At 42.2% G+C, this 16,006-nt stretch overlaps 1 protein-coding gene across 3 annotated transcripts in view; it reads left to right on the plus strand.

Annotated features, from left to right (window-relative positions):
- TBXAS1 (thromboxane A synthase 1) overlaps nt 1-16,006 on the plus strand; it is a 244,812-nt gene that overhangs the window by 103,068 nt on the left and 125,738 nt on the right. For all 3 annotated transcript variants that reach the window (XM_052788771.1, XM_052788772.1, XM_052788773.1), the window contains one exon: nt 13,140-13,236. In XM_052788771.1, coding sequence (XP_052644731.1) covers nt 13,140-13,236 — 97 coding nt within the window. The remainder of the gene's footprint in view (nt 1-13,139; nt 13,237-16,006) is intronic.

Below are 16,006 nucleotides of genomic sequence, written 5' to 3' on the forward strand. Positions count from 1 at the left end.
TGGTCTGGAGCTTCAAGCTGTTGTTTACTTCAGTGTAGCTCCATTAAAGTCATAGAGCCATGACTATTTGAGGATCTTGACCCAATGTTTTTAGGTCTCTCTCATGTTATATAACTTTGATTTTTGGATGATGGTGCCTATTGAATAAAATTAGGTTTTGTACAGCAAATTTTAAGACGTAGCCAGACATCTTAAAGTAGTTTACAGAAAAAGGAGTGAGTTGGGAGCAATGTTCTGACTCTGTAAGGGCTAGTAGTAGACATTTTATCACTCAGCAATAAGCCAAGCTTTTCTGTCAATGTTGGAATCTATTTTATTGAAAAAGGATCTTGGCGAGGACACTGGGAATTGCTGCAGAATCTTTCAAAGTGACATTATGAGAGGATCTTGGTTCTCTGGGACCTTTTATCGCATGGAACATCTTATGAAATACTCTGTGTGAAGGGCCAAAGTAAAATGTTATCAAAGCAGCCTAACAATTTTATACGTCCACTGGCTGTCCATTTGGCCCAGTAGGAAATATGCTGTGCATGGGGTAGGAGGAAGAGAAAGTAGGTCTACAAGTGCAGCGCAGAGGCAAATGTTAAAATAGGTCAGATGGTAACATAATGACACATGGAAAGGCATTAGCCATTAAATATTACATTATTTTCTATTAAAATAATTTAAATTCTGATTTTTGAGGCAGAGAAGTGTATTGCAAAATGGGAAGATTAATACTTCAAGTACCTAAACTTATTCTTACTACAGACCCAACTTTTCTCCTGTGTCAGTGGCATTTTATTTGCTTTTGCCCGATAACTAATGCAACTGGATTTTCATCAATAGTGAAGAACAGAATCAAGTTTGTAAAACTACCATAATTTTCCTCATGTTCATTTCCTTAGCAAAATATTTAAACAAATATACAGTTTATAAGCCTTCAAGTAGGCCCTGATACCCCTTTGATGCACCACTGTGTTCATACATACCCATGGGACTGCTCTGGGCACTGTGTTCAGCCTATTTCCCCATCCCGTGCCTCTTTTGAGCTTGCCATTTTGAACATGAATTTCTGCAGGCAGCCGCTTACATGATTTGCTCCGGCTGGCACCCCCAAAATCCTCAGGTTGTCCCTGCCGGAGGAGTCCAAGCAGCAGATTGCACTGAGGTCAGAGGACAAACAGGTGTTGCTGGCAGCGCTAAAGCTGCCATGCAGGCAGCGTTGCATATTTAACTGTAAGGTCTCTGCTGGATTAAAAAGGCTCCAGGTGAGGAGAGAGCATGATCAATAATTACAAATATTAAAAAGTGGTGCATTCTCTTGCTTTCCTACCTTTTTCCCCTTCCTTCTTTGCCTACAGGACATGAAGCATCTGAATCCCCCAGATGATTGCTCATGCATTTACATTTTCATTTGCTTGGTTTATAGCAAGATTGTTCCAGCTTTTGGGAGGGGCAGCTATCAAAGATGTACAGGCACTGCCATTGTGTTTTATTGTTCCAGTCCATTTTTCCCTGTGAATGCAGGTGGGAGTTTTTCAGTGGGTTGGTTTTGTGGTTTTGCTTTCTCTTTCTTCTAAGCATTTATAACCCTTTTATTGTCAGTCTTCAATCATTTTTGATAGATCAATATATTTACTTCAGTGATGGTTCCTCCTACAGCTGTGCTTGTAGTTTTTTGTTTTGTTTATAGGGGTTATGAATAGATTCAGTGGGTTGTATCTCTGCTATACCTCTGTCCTTGCGTGAGGATCAAGTTGCTTGATCTTGCCCCAATACCTGTATATTTAGAAGGAATATGAAGTATTTACATTGGTCTGCTTTCAAATATACTTGTTTTCCTTTTTCCTAGGTAGACTTTGAGCAATTAAAAATGCAATTTTTGGTTCAGAAATTGCCTTCTCAGAAATCCTAAGTATGACTACTGGTGTTTCATGTATGCTTGAACATTTGGAGGGAAGGGCTCTAGGAAACCACTCCAGCAGACTCCAGAGATCCAGAGGGCTTGGGGAGTAACATAGCAAAGCGGTGTTGGATGATAACATTTACTCAGACGACTCGGAAATGAGGCAGGTCCATGGGAGTCCTGAGGTCTTCATCCAAGCAGCTATGACTGAGACAAAGAGGAGATGTTCTTGAGCCCACATCTCGCTCATGTCCCTGGGCAGCCATATGCGGGCCTGGGACAGCTGTGAAGAGAGCTCAGATGTGTGCAATGTGCACGTGGGAATCGGGTCCCGGCATTGGTGTGATATGCTGTGCCCTGGCTGGCCATCAGAAGAAGGAGGTGGGTGAACAGGACCTGCTGCTCCATGGTGAAACGATACATCCGTGGAAGAGGAGAGTGCTAAATGTACTCCTCTGCCCTCATGGATTTGGGTTGTTTCAGGATATGGTGATATACATGCCATTTGTTATACAATTGCTCCCTTCCCCTTAAAAAAAAAAAAGGGAGCAGCAAAAGAAGTGTGTTTGTTACAACTAGTAATATGTACAAGGTGGTAAATGGAAAATAGGTCAACTAGGTAGTCCTCTTGCTAATATTACTGTTTGAAACATGATCTGTGTCTTACAACTGCACATTAAATATTGCGAAAAATCCCTGAACGTACATGGATTTCAGTGAAGTTTAATAATTTAAACCAGGTGAGCATATTAGCTGTTTGTAGGATGTTATCCTCATAGTTGCTGTACTAGAGCTGTATACATCCTGTTTTTCAGTATGTCCGTTTTTAGGCTGAAATAATTTGCCATGTTATGAAACTTGTGACTCAACTACTTCTTAGCAGCATGTTGTCCATTTGTAGCAGCAGATTTTCCTGGAAGTCATTACTTTGGAGTGCCATTGTCAGCTGTGCACATCACTCCTGCTCCTCTTGTCCTTTGTGGCACAGATTTGCCTGTTGTTGTTAGCAAGGATGTTACTGCTGATGCACAAGCTATCAGGTTTTTCCATTCTTTTCTTTCTTTTCTATCTGTTGAATTGCAGTTTCCTTTGTCTTCTGTGTGGTGCACTGAAAGAGCTTAGGAAATTTATCATGGTTACTTTTAATGGGTTTTTAAAGTCCGGCATGACACAGATTGAATTGATTCAGGAAGATTTCCTGGAGCTGCAGCGTTTTTTACTATTAAAAATATTTTTATCATTGCAATTTTTCTGTAAGAAAATACATCTATTTTTTTCCTTCTAGTTCTATAACAAAGCCCTGCTTTCTAACGTTTCCACATGGTCAGATATTAGCCATTTCCCAAGATAATTTAGTTTGGTCATGTGTACGGCTAGCATTTTTATTGTAAAGAATTCTGCTAGTGGTTTCATGATAAATGCATAAAGCTTTGGGAAATGACTTTTATTGGGCTTAGTGTGCATTTAATAATGCATTAACAAAATTAAATTATTTTGTGTGTATGTGTGTAGGTCTTAAGAATGTATAGAAAAAGTACACACTACCATAGATATGCAAGGATTTAAAAAAATGAATCTTTCCTGTATGCTTTTTATATGCTGTAGCATAAAAAAATACATTCCCAGGAGCTCAGTAGGTGGTTACTATCCTTTTTTTCTTTGTTTCAACATATTTTTTTAAGGCAGATCAGGAAAGAAAAGCGAGTCCCAATGACTGTCCCCCTCGTGGCCAGTCTGGCAAACCTTTACTTGCCTAAGTAAAGCTGTCCAGTGTTGGCTGGGATCTGTGTCTTTATCACACGCAAACCAGATGAATGGGCTGCCCATTGCTTCCCACTTATGAAACCCTGCTTTCATTTGCTTAAACTTCAGATATCTTCAGGCTGGTAGCCATGACTAAGTTGAAGTGTTGTCTTTCTTACTCAACAAAACGGTGTATGCGTGCGTGGTTACACAAAACTCAATTTGGCTTACTCATTTCATCATGTTATGTTTATGATGCAAAAACCCAGCATATTGAGTACTATCTATCATTGAGGAATTAAAATTTTCTAATATTAAGACAGTATTATTTCAGAAATGCATGCATCTGCATTAACATAAACAGAGCAAAGGAATAAAAAGGGATGGTGCACAATATATTGTAGCGCTCTCATTGATTTAAGATCAGAATGCCAGTAAGAAGTAGACTGAAAGAAAATTATGTATATGTTTATTTCAAACACATGAAAAAATAAAATACTGTATCGTCCACCACTGCTGATCATATTTACAGGAGGCACGTGAGCTGTCTTGCCTATGAAGAAATCAAAGATGAAGTGCAGAATCAAAACAAACAGAAACAGCCTACTGATTTTGAATGCCTCTGTTCTGAATGGCTCTTTTGAAGATATGTATGAGGACATGACTTTTCAGCAGATAGAGATACTCAGTGTTTTCTGAAAGCCTTTTCTTTTCTTCAGGGCTAAAATGGCTAACCAAAACCGGAGATGTGAAAAACTCTAGTCACACTTGAATCCTGGCCATGATATGTAAAGTATATATGAGATGAAGGTTGCAGAAATGCAGGCTTATGGATGGCTTTTCTTTGTACCCTGATGTCAAGTCTCAGGAAGGAAAAATAATACAAACCTCAATTTTATCATGGTCAGAAATGCTTTATGAGAGGCAGAAGTCAGATCACACAGGTTTTGTTTCAGTCATCTTGAAGTGTGTTTACTTATATGAAGTTTAGTGATGGGTGTGTAACCAGCAACTTTATTACACTTGTGGTTTTATTATAGTCAACCTGTTTTTATAGCTTGCTGTATCTTGCAATGTTGTAGTATTGTAAATTATATTGAAATCCTTTGACCTCCTTCCTGTTTCATTTTCTCCATATGGTTGCACATATGCTCTCCTCTTTTTGTCCCCTGTCCCCAAATTTTCCTTGGAGCCTGCACCATGACACACACATGCTCTCCAGCTTTCTGGGACACTGAGGATCCTCCCTCGCTTCATGGTTACCTGTTTGGATGGGTCCCCCTCGGTTTGCTAGAAAGCTGCCCTGCGCCGCACACCCGTCTTCTACATGTTCTCTCAGCCATATTATTTGATTTAGCATCACAGTCGTATCCCTCATCTTCTTCAAGTGCGCTGCTCTGTCTCCATTTATCTTGTACAAAATGGCTGTAGCCCTGCCAGGGTAATACTGCCTGTTGTTTCCCAGAAATTGCTTACCTGTCTGTCAAGAGAAGCTGCTTAGAGCTTCTGACTAGAAATCAGGATAAGCGCTGAGCAGATCCCTCTCCCTCCCTTACGTGGAAAAAAAAGATGGAGAAAAGGCTGCCCTTGTTTAGCCCAAGTAACATTGTCTGCTTATCCTCCTCGGCCATCTTGTAGCCTGGTGGGTTTTTTTTTTCACTGCACTGATAAAAATAGGTAGCACTGTTGAATATAAATAATAGACTCGTACAAGTCCATACAAATGAACAGTGTTTAGATGGTAGCAAGTAAAGTTTGGAGACACAGAAAGTTTGCTATCTCCCAGATTTATCCTTCCCTAGAAATAGTAATCCAGTGTTCTGGAAATAGTAACCTGATGGTTTTTCTCTCAGGATATGGCAAAGGAGTACTTTGGTAGCGAATTAGGTGCAAAGAGCCCGAGATGACACTGCTCTCACACCGCGTCTTGCAAACCCACAGAAAGTCCGGGCACAGAAATATGCTGAAACCCACAGGAAACGTCTGCTGCACCATCACATGAGGTCAGTCAGGCATACTGTGCTTTAATGAGCGCAGACAAAACAAGCTTTGGTGAAAATGTCACAGTCTAAACATGGGTAACAAAACACAGACTAATACAGTCCAAGCTTGGTGGGAAACACCATGGGAAAAGATTTAGAAACCTTCTTCTGGCACTCTTGCTGATGTGAAGAGCTACGAGTGCTTTCAGCGTCACCCAGTAGCAATAGCACCGCACACCCAGGCAGGAGGAGCAACTGGTTTCTTATTAATATCACAGTACTTCTCATTTCCAGTAGCATCCTATAAAAGCAGTACCCTATTTACAGCTTTCATTTTGCATTAATGAAGTGGAATACTGATGTAGCTAATCAGCGCTAGCAGTGTGATGCAAGCACGCGGAGCGGCGGCGGCGGTGGTGGCAATCATCTTAGCTCAGTTGCCAGGATAAAAATAAACCCCACCAGCCCTGGGAAGCGGCAGCTCCCCAGCTGCGGAGGAGCACAGCCCGGGACCCTGCGGCTCCGCGGTGCCCTGGAGCCCGGCTTCTCCCACAGCCCACCTGGAGCAAGAAACAAAATGATTCTGTTGCTGTCCATCCCCTTTGCTGCTTCTCTTCCCAACCCCTGAACGTGGGCATGAGGTTTTGTACTTACACTTGGATGTGGACTCAGATTTCCTCAGAAAACCAAATGGACATAGATTGCCAAATATGCTTGTATAATTCAGGGATGTTTTTTTTTCTCTTCATGGCACTTTGTGAGCTTAATTTAATCCCTGTCATTCCTTATATGTGGGTAAATGTCATCTACTTCATTTCATGAATGAATTAACACAGCCATGCAGAGTCTGCGTCTCCGCACTGCTCACTTGGAAGGGGGAAGGGATTAGTAAATGTGTGTGACACCCTCAAGTTGCTAAACCCCAGCTGGGGTTAGAGATGCCCAGAAATAGATCTCATTTGCACCCTGGTGTAAGGTACTTGAAAGACTCTACCAGCTCTGTACCTTGTAATGGCCCCAATCAGCCCTCCTTCTCCTTATTGTCAACCCTAAATGTATTACTTTTGTACCACGAGTCTCTTACTGCACCTGACAAGGAAGGAGCTCCTTTAAAAATAGCTGTTCTTTTAGTGGTGGGGAGAATATAAATAATCCTGGAATTTTCTTCCTTTTTTGATACTTCCTTAAGCATGTCAGAAAACAGAGGTCTTTTGGCAAGGTGCAAGTTTGAGATAGTGCAGAGGTTCTTGGTATGTAGAAGATAGCATTTTTAATCCCGGGTATGTGGACAAAGAGGTGGATGCATAGCAATACAGAGCGGCGCAGAAAGTGTGCACGAGTGTCTGGGCATCTTGTTACATGATATTTTTAATACGGTCAGGAATTAAGTTAATAGTTCTATGTGCTTATTTTAAAGCTTTCACGACATGAAAAGAAGCGTAGTTCATCGAAAAAGGAAATGAGGAACAATTTATTCTTAAATAGAAATCACTCTGGCCATGTCTTTTTCATGAATTTACACAATGGGTTGGATTAGTCTCCGGCTGAGGCGTGTGCGTGTGTGTTGGCAGAGCTGTGCTTTGAAACTTTTTTCTGTGCCTGAGACTGCTGAGTGCTACCAGGACTTCATTTTCATGTGCAATAAGTTCACTTGTTTTTAGGGCATTGTGGGTTTTTTGTGGTTTTGTTTTTGTTTTTTTTTTTCTTAAGTGGTAATGCACATTTCTCAGTTCTCTAATCCAGAGATACTCAGTTTGTCAGTGCTTTATAAAAATAGTCCAGGAAGGTACCCTGCCAGCTAGAGTCACAGCCCGGGACACAAGAGAAGTGGCACAGGAGTTAGCTCCCGACTTTTCCAACAGACTTCCCCCTGCCTGAAGAAAGCCGGCATGGGATTTCCAGGTGTACATGGCAGCTGAGGAGCTCTGTTCCCACAGGGAGTCAAAAAAAATAGGTGATTGCTGGCAATTCCTGGCTCCTCCATACCTGCCTGTGCCCTAGGCCCTCAGATGGAAAATGGAGGACATTGTTTGTTTTCGCCGCTGTTTGTTGCTCCTGTTTGTTTAAATTGTAGACTTCACAGGTGTAGAATAAGTCTACTTATGTATAACTCCTGCCAAATTAAGGCCCAGGGACCTTGGAGGCCTCTAGTTGCTAATATAACACAATTAATAATGGGACTCTCAGTACCTGACAATTTTTTGTCCCCTCCTTTCCTTTCCTGCCAGCCCAAAGTAACCCTTTCTGTGAAGATTGTGTTTGGGCTTTTCAGCTGTTCGTTACGTATCACTTAGTCCTACAGAGTCTGAATTGCCTGCAAGAGCTGGAAGGGGACAATGCTCATGACAAATCAATCTGCTGACCTCTGAAATAATTAAGCAAGTAACGCCAAGCTTCATTCCTATTTTAAACAAGCAGCGCGCTACTCGTTTTTGCGTTTCTCTGCCTGCAGTGAATGGGTGCCTCTAAGCAAAAGAGGCAGAGTGATCGAGGAACTGTTTTTTAAGGAAGTGTCTCCTAAGAAAATTAGCCTTTTCCCCTGTATCTCTGTATCTTTGCATACCTCTCCTCCCCCCCCCCTTTTTTTTTTTGGTTCTTTGCTCTTCCCTGAGGAGGATAGAGATAACACAATTTTCTATTTTCGTTTAGCTTTCCAGATGATCTTTGTGTACTTTACCAGACTGCAGCATAGAAAACAAAGCCTTGTTTATTGCCTAACAGCATATACGTGTTTTGTGATTAATGTGATGTGTTTGTAATACATGGGACTGATAATAGATAGGGAGATCAAAGTCTCCTGTGAATTGACAACAGCACTATGAACAAGGTGAAAGGGTTGCAGGTGTTTCCCACACGGGTGTTATACAAAAACATATGGCCTTTTGCCATGATGTACTGCGCACGCACTCGCATCTTTTCCTGCGCAGCAAGGCAACGTTGCTGTGAGCTTTGCTCAGAGAGCACATCCGTGGCTCAGGACCTGAGGGATGCTGTCGGCAGCAGATGACCGTGTAGTGTGGCCAGAATGATCCTGGGGGCACAGAAAGGATAATGTTAAATTGGTCCTTCAAATTAAAAGTAGCTGACTGATCTGCTACATCGCTTGAGAACAGAAATCTGCGTTCCCGGGGGGTCCCTGGCAAACATTGGAAAGGGACATGGTGTGCTTGAGTGTTGCAGGAGGGATTGGACAGTTCAAAGTGTTTCTTGTCTCACTGCTCCTGCCTCAGCTCGTAGCTGGACTTGGCAGGCATCTCTTACCAGTGTGGGGTAACTTCTGTGGCCACGGCCATGGCAGGCACTAGGCATAGGTTGAGACACCTGGGCCACATCTCTGCAGAAAGCAATGGTGGTGCATGGGAAAAACAGCAGAAATCATTGCTGATTGTTGCTTATTCTTATGGATAAAAGCCATTTACTAAATGACTCATTGCAAAGAGGACCGCAGCATCTTGGGTGAAACCTGAACACAAGGCAGAAGTCTCTTTTTCGTTAATTGCCGTAAGAGCGGTGCTTGTCTGCTTTTACAAACCAAACTGCTGCAGTTGAGTGTGTTGGGTGTTTGTAGCCTCTTCAGTTATTAAAACACTCTGGATGCAGATTAACTTCCTTTGCTCAATATACTGTAACGTAACCACCCCCTTGACCTCCGAGCCCTTTGGTAAACACGCTGGAGGGCAGCCTGCCTTTTCTGCAACTTCTGGGAGTAGGTCCGTGCCCTCTGTTGAACACTTCTGAAAAACTTTTTGCCTGGCCCTCCTGGGGACGGTGCAGCCCAGGGCTGACTGCTTCTGCACCAGCAGCCCACTGGGGCGATGGCTCATCATCCACCCTTCCAACTGCTGGAAGAAGCTAATGGTCCTCATGCTGTTGATGTACTGGTACCAGGTCTTTCCTGTCTCACCTTGCAACAGAGCTAAAGGTGCTGGTCTAAAAATCAGCATTTTGTGGATTTTTTTCTCTATTTTGGAAGGCTGCAGTTTAAACTGAAATTTAATAAAAATTGCCCTAACAGCATAACTTAACTTGAGGCCTCATCTACACAGGAAAATTACACTCATGCGTGGGTCATGAAATTTATTTTTACTGGAATGGCAGTATTGCAACAAATTCCCATGTGGACAGAGTTGCGTCGCTGTGAGGACACTGTACTACATTCACGCATTCTTGTTTCTCTGCAGGAGTGAGCTAGATAGTCCCAAGCATTTGCATTACACCCTGAATGCCCTACATGAAAATATTATAAAGGGTTGGGTCAAGCAGTGTAATGGTACTGTTATCACTGTAGTTAAATGTAGGACTTTTGTGTGTGGACATGCCCCGTGAAAAGATTAACGTAGAGAAAGTTAATAAAAAGTGCTGTCCTAAATTATTCATGAATCCATTTGTAATGCACTTGCCGGGAGGCTTTTGTTTTTCTCAAACTCTTATTTATTAAATTTCTGACAAGAATATCAGGTTTTGTTCAATACTAAATCTGAGTCTATGTGAGACTGGTGATATCCTCATGTAGTAATACAGAATCAAAATGAGGTTACATGGCAGGGGTGAATATGTTATTTACTTGGGAAGAATAGATTATTGTTCAGGAGGATTTTATCTTTTACTTGTCATTTCGGAACAAGTGAAAAAAAAAAAAACAAACCACCTAGTTGGGAGATATCCTTTTGGTTTGTGACCGAGGCCTTGATCCTGCAAAGGATTTAAAATATGTTAAAACTCGGTTAAGCATATTTCTGGTGGCTTTGCAGGTTCTGGACCTATGTTTGCTAAATGAAATAGCTCAGATGATCTTGTTTCATGCTTAGCATTACTTGTTCTTCTTCCTTAACTTCAGGAGAAGATCATGGAAGTCATGCTCCTAGCCTGTGGATTTTGACTTCCAAAGCATGTCCATATACACCTTCTTCTTTTTGTGTTCTAGAAAAGGTTAGAAAGATTATATACAGAAAGTAGGAGAATGGAAAAAAGCCAGGAAGAGAACTTTTGCTGTTTGGGGTACAATAAAAGATGGTAGTCTGCATGTGCTTTACAGCAATCATTCCTTAACAGCAGGCAGAACTATGCTTAAAAAGCAATTTAAGGTATTTTTTCAGTATTTTCAATTTATTAGTATTAGGGGAGTTTTTTCCCCTTCTTCTCCTTCTCTGCCCTTATTTATAACTGGATAAGGAAAGGAGAAACAAGTGCCTATAGATAGAAAGTTAGAGAAGAGTAAATAAAAAAGAAAGAGCTTAGCTGTGGAAGTAGAACTGGGAGTTCGGGTGACTGGTCTGAGTTGGAGGATGATGAATAGATTTGTTTGCATAAGCTTGGCTTGTGAGTCACTTTCTCATAAAAACAGCTTGAGTAGGAGATGCTCCTGTCCCAAATTTTAGTCCTGAATGCTTTCAAGCACAAAGTGCACTGTGATGTAAGGACTCTGACTGTGAGTACTGTCCTGTTATTCCAGTAGACTGGAGCTGGAGCTCTGCAACTTCCCAAGTTTGAAATAACCTGGAAGTGTTTGTCTCATGCACATATGTGCTTTGCATGATGTATCATGTGATGCCTTTTGGTGGTCAGAGTTAAGCTATCTGGGTAGACATAATCAGCTTCTGATTCAGATTTGGAATCTGGTGTTAGGTATTTGGTCCCTGCAAACAGCTGTGTGTCGGAGGAGCATCAGTCACTAACCATTAAATGAGACAAGGAGCTCAATAAACTTGGGAGAGGGGAAGAGAAAAGTAAGGTGTGAGCGTGAGAGGTCAGTATTCATGGCTGATCATCCTGGGTAGGTTTGAAGCAGCACAGGTCTTTGCCTTGGGAGCTTGCTTTGCCTCTCTGATGCCAGAGAAATTGTCCAAAGTACATGGGGAAGGGGCACGTAGGGCATTACCGTCTTTTGCCAAAGACTGTGATCAAAGCACTCTTTAAAATGAGGCCTCAGCTCTTTCTTATGCACCTGTTAGGACTCTGAAGAAAAGTTTGACCATTAACAGCCAGCTACTTTGCTGTGGTTTAGCAAACTGGGAGAGGTGAAAAAGGTTTATTTTAATAGAGCATACCACCCGTATCTAAGGTTCAAGTGGAGCCTGTGGGTTGGATCTGGGAAATAACAGTTCCCTCTGGAAACCCACCAGAGAAAAAAAGATGATCTCTTCCTTCCTGTAGAAAATTATTTTCTTGTTCTTCTCTGCCATTTGTTTGTTATGAGTTTTGGTGGTACGGGAGTCAAGGTGGACTGTGAAACCCTGCTTTGGAATCAAGATACTTGTCTGACTTGTTTGCCCTCGGTGAAATCAGTGCTGCTGCAGCTTCATTGCCATGGGAACCTCCAGTTGCTAAATTTAATTCAGCTCAGGGTTTGCTTGTCTGTTCTGTTGCTGCAGCGTAGACAGGTGATAAGCAATATATTGATACTAAGCTATATCATACCACAATGATTAGGCATCGATATTACCGCAGTATTGCAGTATCTGTGGTATTGCTCTTGTGTTCTGCTCTGAGCTGCCTGGCCCTCCTGTGCCTGCCTCCAGCCTCCTCTTCCTCTCTCCTGGCAGAGCAAAGGCAGCGCTGCCTGCATAGTCTTTCTGGTCCAGCAATCGGCAAAGGTAGGGGACTGCAGGCAACCTTTGCTTGCTGGTGGTATTTCTTCCTCCCCCTGCAGAGCAGTCAAGCATGGAGTGCCTGTGGGCCTTGGGGGGGAATGCTGCTGGCAAAGGGAGCTCTGCATCCCTAAGGAGTTGTGGGATTGGGGTGGGTCCCAGTACCTCTGCAGCATCCACAATGGTGTGAAGTCCCCCAAGGACAGACCCTGGCTCCACAAGATCAGATTAAACTGGGAGCAGGGAGATTGAGGGTGTACCAGCAGAGAGTGAGACCCTTCTCACCCAGTCTTCTTCTAAAGTTTTATTAATTCCTTTATACTTATTGAACCTTCCCCCCCCCCCCCCTTTTTTTTTCTATTGCTGTTATGTAAGGTTCAGATGGTATCTGTTAGATGGTTATGTTTGTGGAAATGCAGAGCCTGGGGTCTGAGATGCATTCAGTTCCAGTACTAGTAGAAGTGTGCCTTTACTGCAGCCATGCTGGGGGGACTTCTGGAAAGGCTCGTTGTAGACAGGGCTTTGCCGTGGAATGACATTTCATGTGGCTAACTGCAGGATAATCAATTTTGTAGGTCTTTCATGATTGTTTGGGTTGTTGGTTTCTGATGTTTTGCCCCTCTGTAGTTTGGTTTAGTGATACTATACCATCTTGTACAGAATTCATAGTGAGCATAGAGTGTGTAAACCTTCATGTTAAAATGTTGACCGAGTATTGATTAATCGGTAAAAGGTTTTAAACTGTTTCCTTGAAATTCCAGGACCATGCATCTTAATTTAATAGTTGCGAGGGATGAGAAAAGATACTACTTTACCCAAGGGAATGTATTTTCTGTGATATTTGTTCACAGCAAGTATTTTCAAGCCAAAAGAGATATTTTAGGGAAGGAGGCGGTTCTCTGCTGGTCATTATCTGCTAAAATGTCTCTTTCTTTGTAGGTATTACATTGGTCGCCAAATGTTTGTGGTGGTCTCCACACCAGAGATGATCAAGCAAATCTTAGTGACAGATTTCAGTAACTTCACCAACAGAACTGTAAGTAGATAAAAAGGTTGACTTTGCGGATGGAGTTGGTAGTACTGCCAGTTTGAGCTCAGACCAAAAGTGACTGCAAGGGAGATGGAAATAGAGAGGGGGAAAGGTACAATATGGTTCAATAAGACTTGAAGCTATATAAACTCAATATATACATTCAGTCAAAGACTCCTGTTACCAGGACACTCTGAGAATGAAGGAGGATGTCCTTAAAAGAGATGCACTGCCCTTGTAACTGAGGCACCAGATGGATGCTGAAGACAGAGGGTTTCAGTATCCAGTTTTGCCACTGACCTCCTGTGAAATCCTGGGAAAATCACTTACTAGCTCTCTTCCTTCGTTCTCAATCTGTAACATGGGGACAGTATTATTTGCTTTCTCCCACCCATGGTCTGTTTTATGCTTTTAGACTTTCTAGGGCAGGAACAGGCTGCCTGGGACAAGGACATGCCTCCTGCAGCTAATGCATGTTGCTTTGTCATACTTACCACTCTGAAAATAATAAATAGCGAAGAATGAAGTTGGAGTTAGCAAGGACTTATACATATGCTGTTGGTTACGCTCTTATCTATTAAAACACTGTTTTTCAAGTACTGGTTAAAAGAAATAATGAGTGGGTAATGGACACAGGGACAGTAAAGATTTCCAGCAGTTCCTCAGCATTTTACAAGGGAATACTGTCACTCTGACCACACGCTGCCTCAGTGCCGTCCATTCCCTGCTTCCTCCTGGCCCCTTTGTATGTTCAAACCTGCTCAAATAAACTCACAGGTATTCAGGAGTGTTGTTTGTGCCCTCGGGGAAAATTTCGTCTCTGATCAGCTGTCTGTCTCCTCTGCCCCTCTGATCCTCTCTGCAACCAGACAGTCTGTTCGCAGACTGCTTGTCTCCTTTACTTGCTTCTTTTGGTACATGAGGTTCATCTTGTGACTACCTGTATCTTATTTAATAACCACTTGTACCAGTTGCCCTCTATTCTGCCTATAACTCATATCTGAATGGAAGAATTCCAGTGTGTGAGCATCTTAGGCTGAAGTTGTTGTGTATGACAAGGGTCTTTTCCCCACTTTCTCTGTATTTGAAGGAATTTCCCACCCCTTCCCTTCTTCCACACCCAAGCAGGAACCCTGTTTCTTCCTGTCTATAACTTTCCCGTGCTTTTCTCCTGTATATTTGATAGGAGTAGACTGTACCCCCTATTCATAGCAGTAGCTGGTGCCCAAATAACACCTCTCTGAAAGTAGAGAGCATTCCTTTGAGGGTACATTCAGATATTTGTTCAGCTCTTAATTTTAGTCAGCCTCGTCATTTGAATATATGTGTCTGTGCATTGTCACCCTTCTTATTCGACAAAATTTTTCTTTCTCTCCAGGCTTTTACGGTCATAGATTTATCTCTCTTTCTTGTGGTTGTACATCCATCTGTCATGCTCTGCAACATTTGTGTTCCTCTCTAAAATTCAGGTAGGCCAGGTCACTATACCCAGTCTTTCTCTCTCCCTTTTTTCCTTCATCAGAGATCTGTTAGGTATAGCTCTGTGTAGATTCATATCTTGTCCTTATCACTTGACTGTCCCCTGAACCACTTGTGGTTTTTCTGCACAGCATCCTGCTTTATGGATGAGGAACTGAGGCACAGACTGAGTGACATCCCCACCACTAACCAGAAAGCCTGTGGCAGATGAGAAAATTCAACTCCTACCCCTCTCTCTGACAAAATGAACAGTTCCCCCTGTACACTGTTGCTATTTCTGGCTTGCTTAATGCCCCTGAGTCTAATTCAAATGAACTTGCTTCATCTTTTATGCTTTTATCTGCTTGTTCCATGGTCTTCTCACACAGCTGCAATCTTTGAGCGTTGTTATTTCTCACTTTCCCCTTTGTTCCCCCTCTTCCACCCATTGCTTTTCACTTCCTGAAGATAAGCAGCCTTCTGTTTCTGGGTCCTTACACATCTAACTTGGAGATCTTTTTCCCCTCTTGAATCTTCACACTAGAAGCTGCCTCTCCTCTTTAATTCACAGTCAGCTCTCTCAATGAAGTTTTCGGTTATCCTGTGCACTAAGGCTTCTATATGAAAATAAATAATGCTGGGTGGTATGTAATGAAGGCCAGTGGAATTTATTCAGATGTGATTTTGGTTGTATGTGAATAATAGTTGAAAGGTGAGAGTGAGAAAAGCACTTTCCAATTAATAGACTTCTTTCTTCTCATATTGCCTGAATAAACGTTGTTTTAAGACTTTTAATAGGGTTGCTTCTGTTTATGCCTTTTAAAATTACTCAAAGCAAGCTCCTCTACTTTAAGTGAGGGTTTATATTTGCTAGTGGAGAATTCAAAATGCAAAATAGATCCCCCTACCTTATTTTACCCATTCCTTCCCCAAATGGTCTACTGATGAGTGGTTATAGAGTTGGCTTTGGAGTTAGTGCTGTTCACAAAGCTAGGCTAATATCTTTCAGTCCAGACATGGCATACACTTCTTATTTCAACCCAAAGCCTTTTTTTAACTTAAGAGTGTCAGTGTTTAAGGGTGAGAAGGATGGGAAAGGGAGTGAGACTGGTGGGTTTGAACAGGCCTTGGGAAAATCCACCGTGCTTCCCCCCACCAGTGCATTTCCAAAATCAAGATTTGTACTTCATCCACCAGAGGTGAAATGTGAGTTATCTAACCCAGAATTCCACAGAGAGAGATTATTCACCATACTCTGTAGCAGTGTATCAATCACATGTTAACGAAGCGTCACTAAGTTGCAGGATGTGCAGGACTA

This window comes from Harpia harpyja, chromosome 6 (genome assembly GCF_026419915.1).
Source record: "Harpia harpyja isolate bHarHar1 chromosome 6, bHarHar1 primary haplotype, whole genome shotgun sequence".
In the NCBI taxonomy this organism is placed as follows: domain Eukaryota; kingdom Metazoa; phylum Chordata; class Aves; order Accipitriformes; family Accipitridae; genus Harpia; species Harpia harpyja.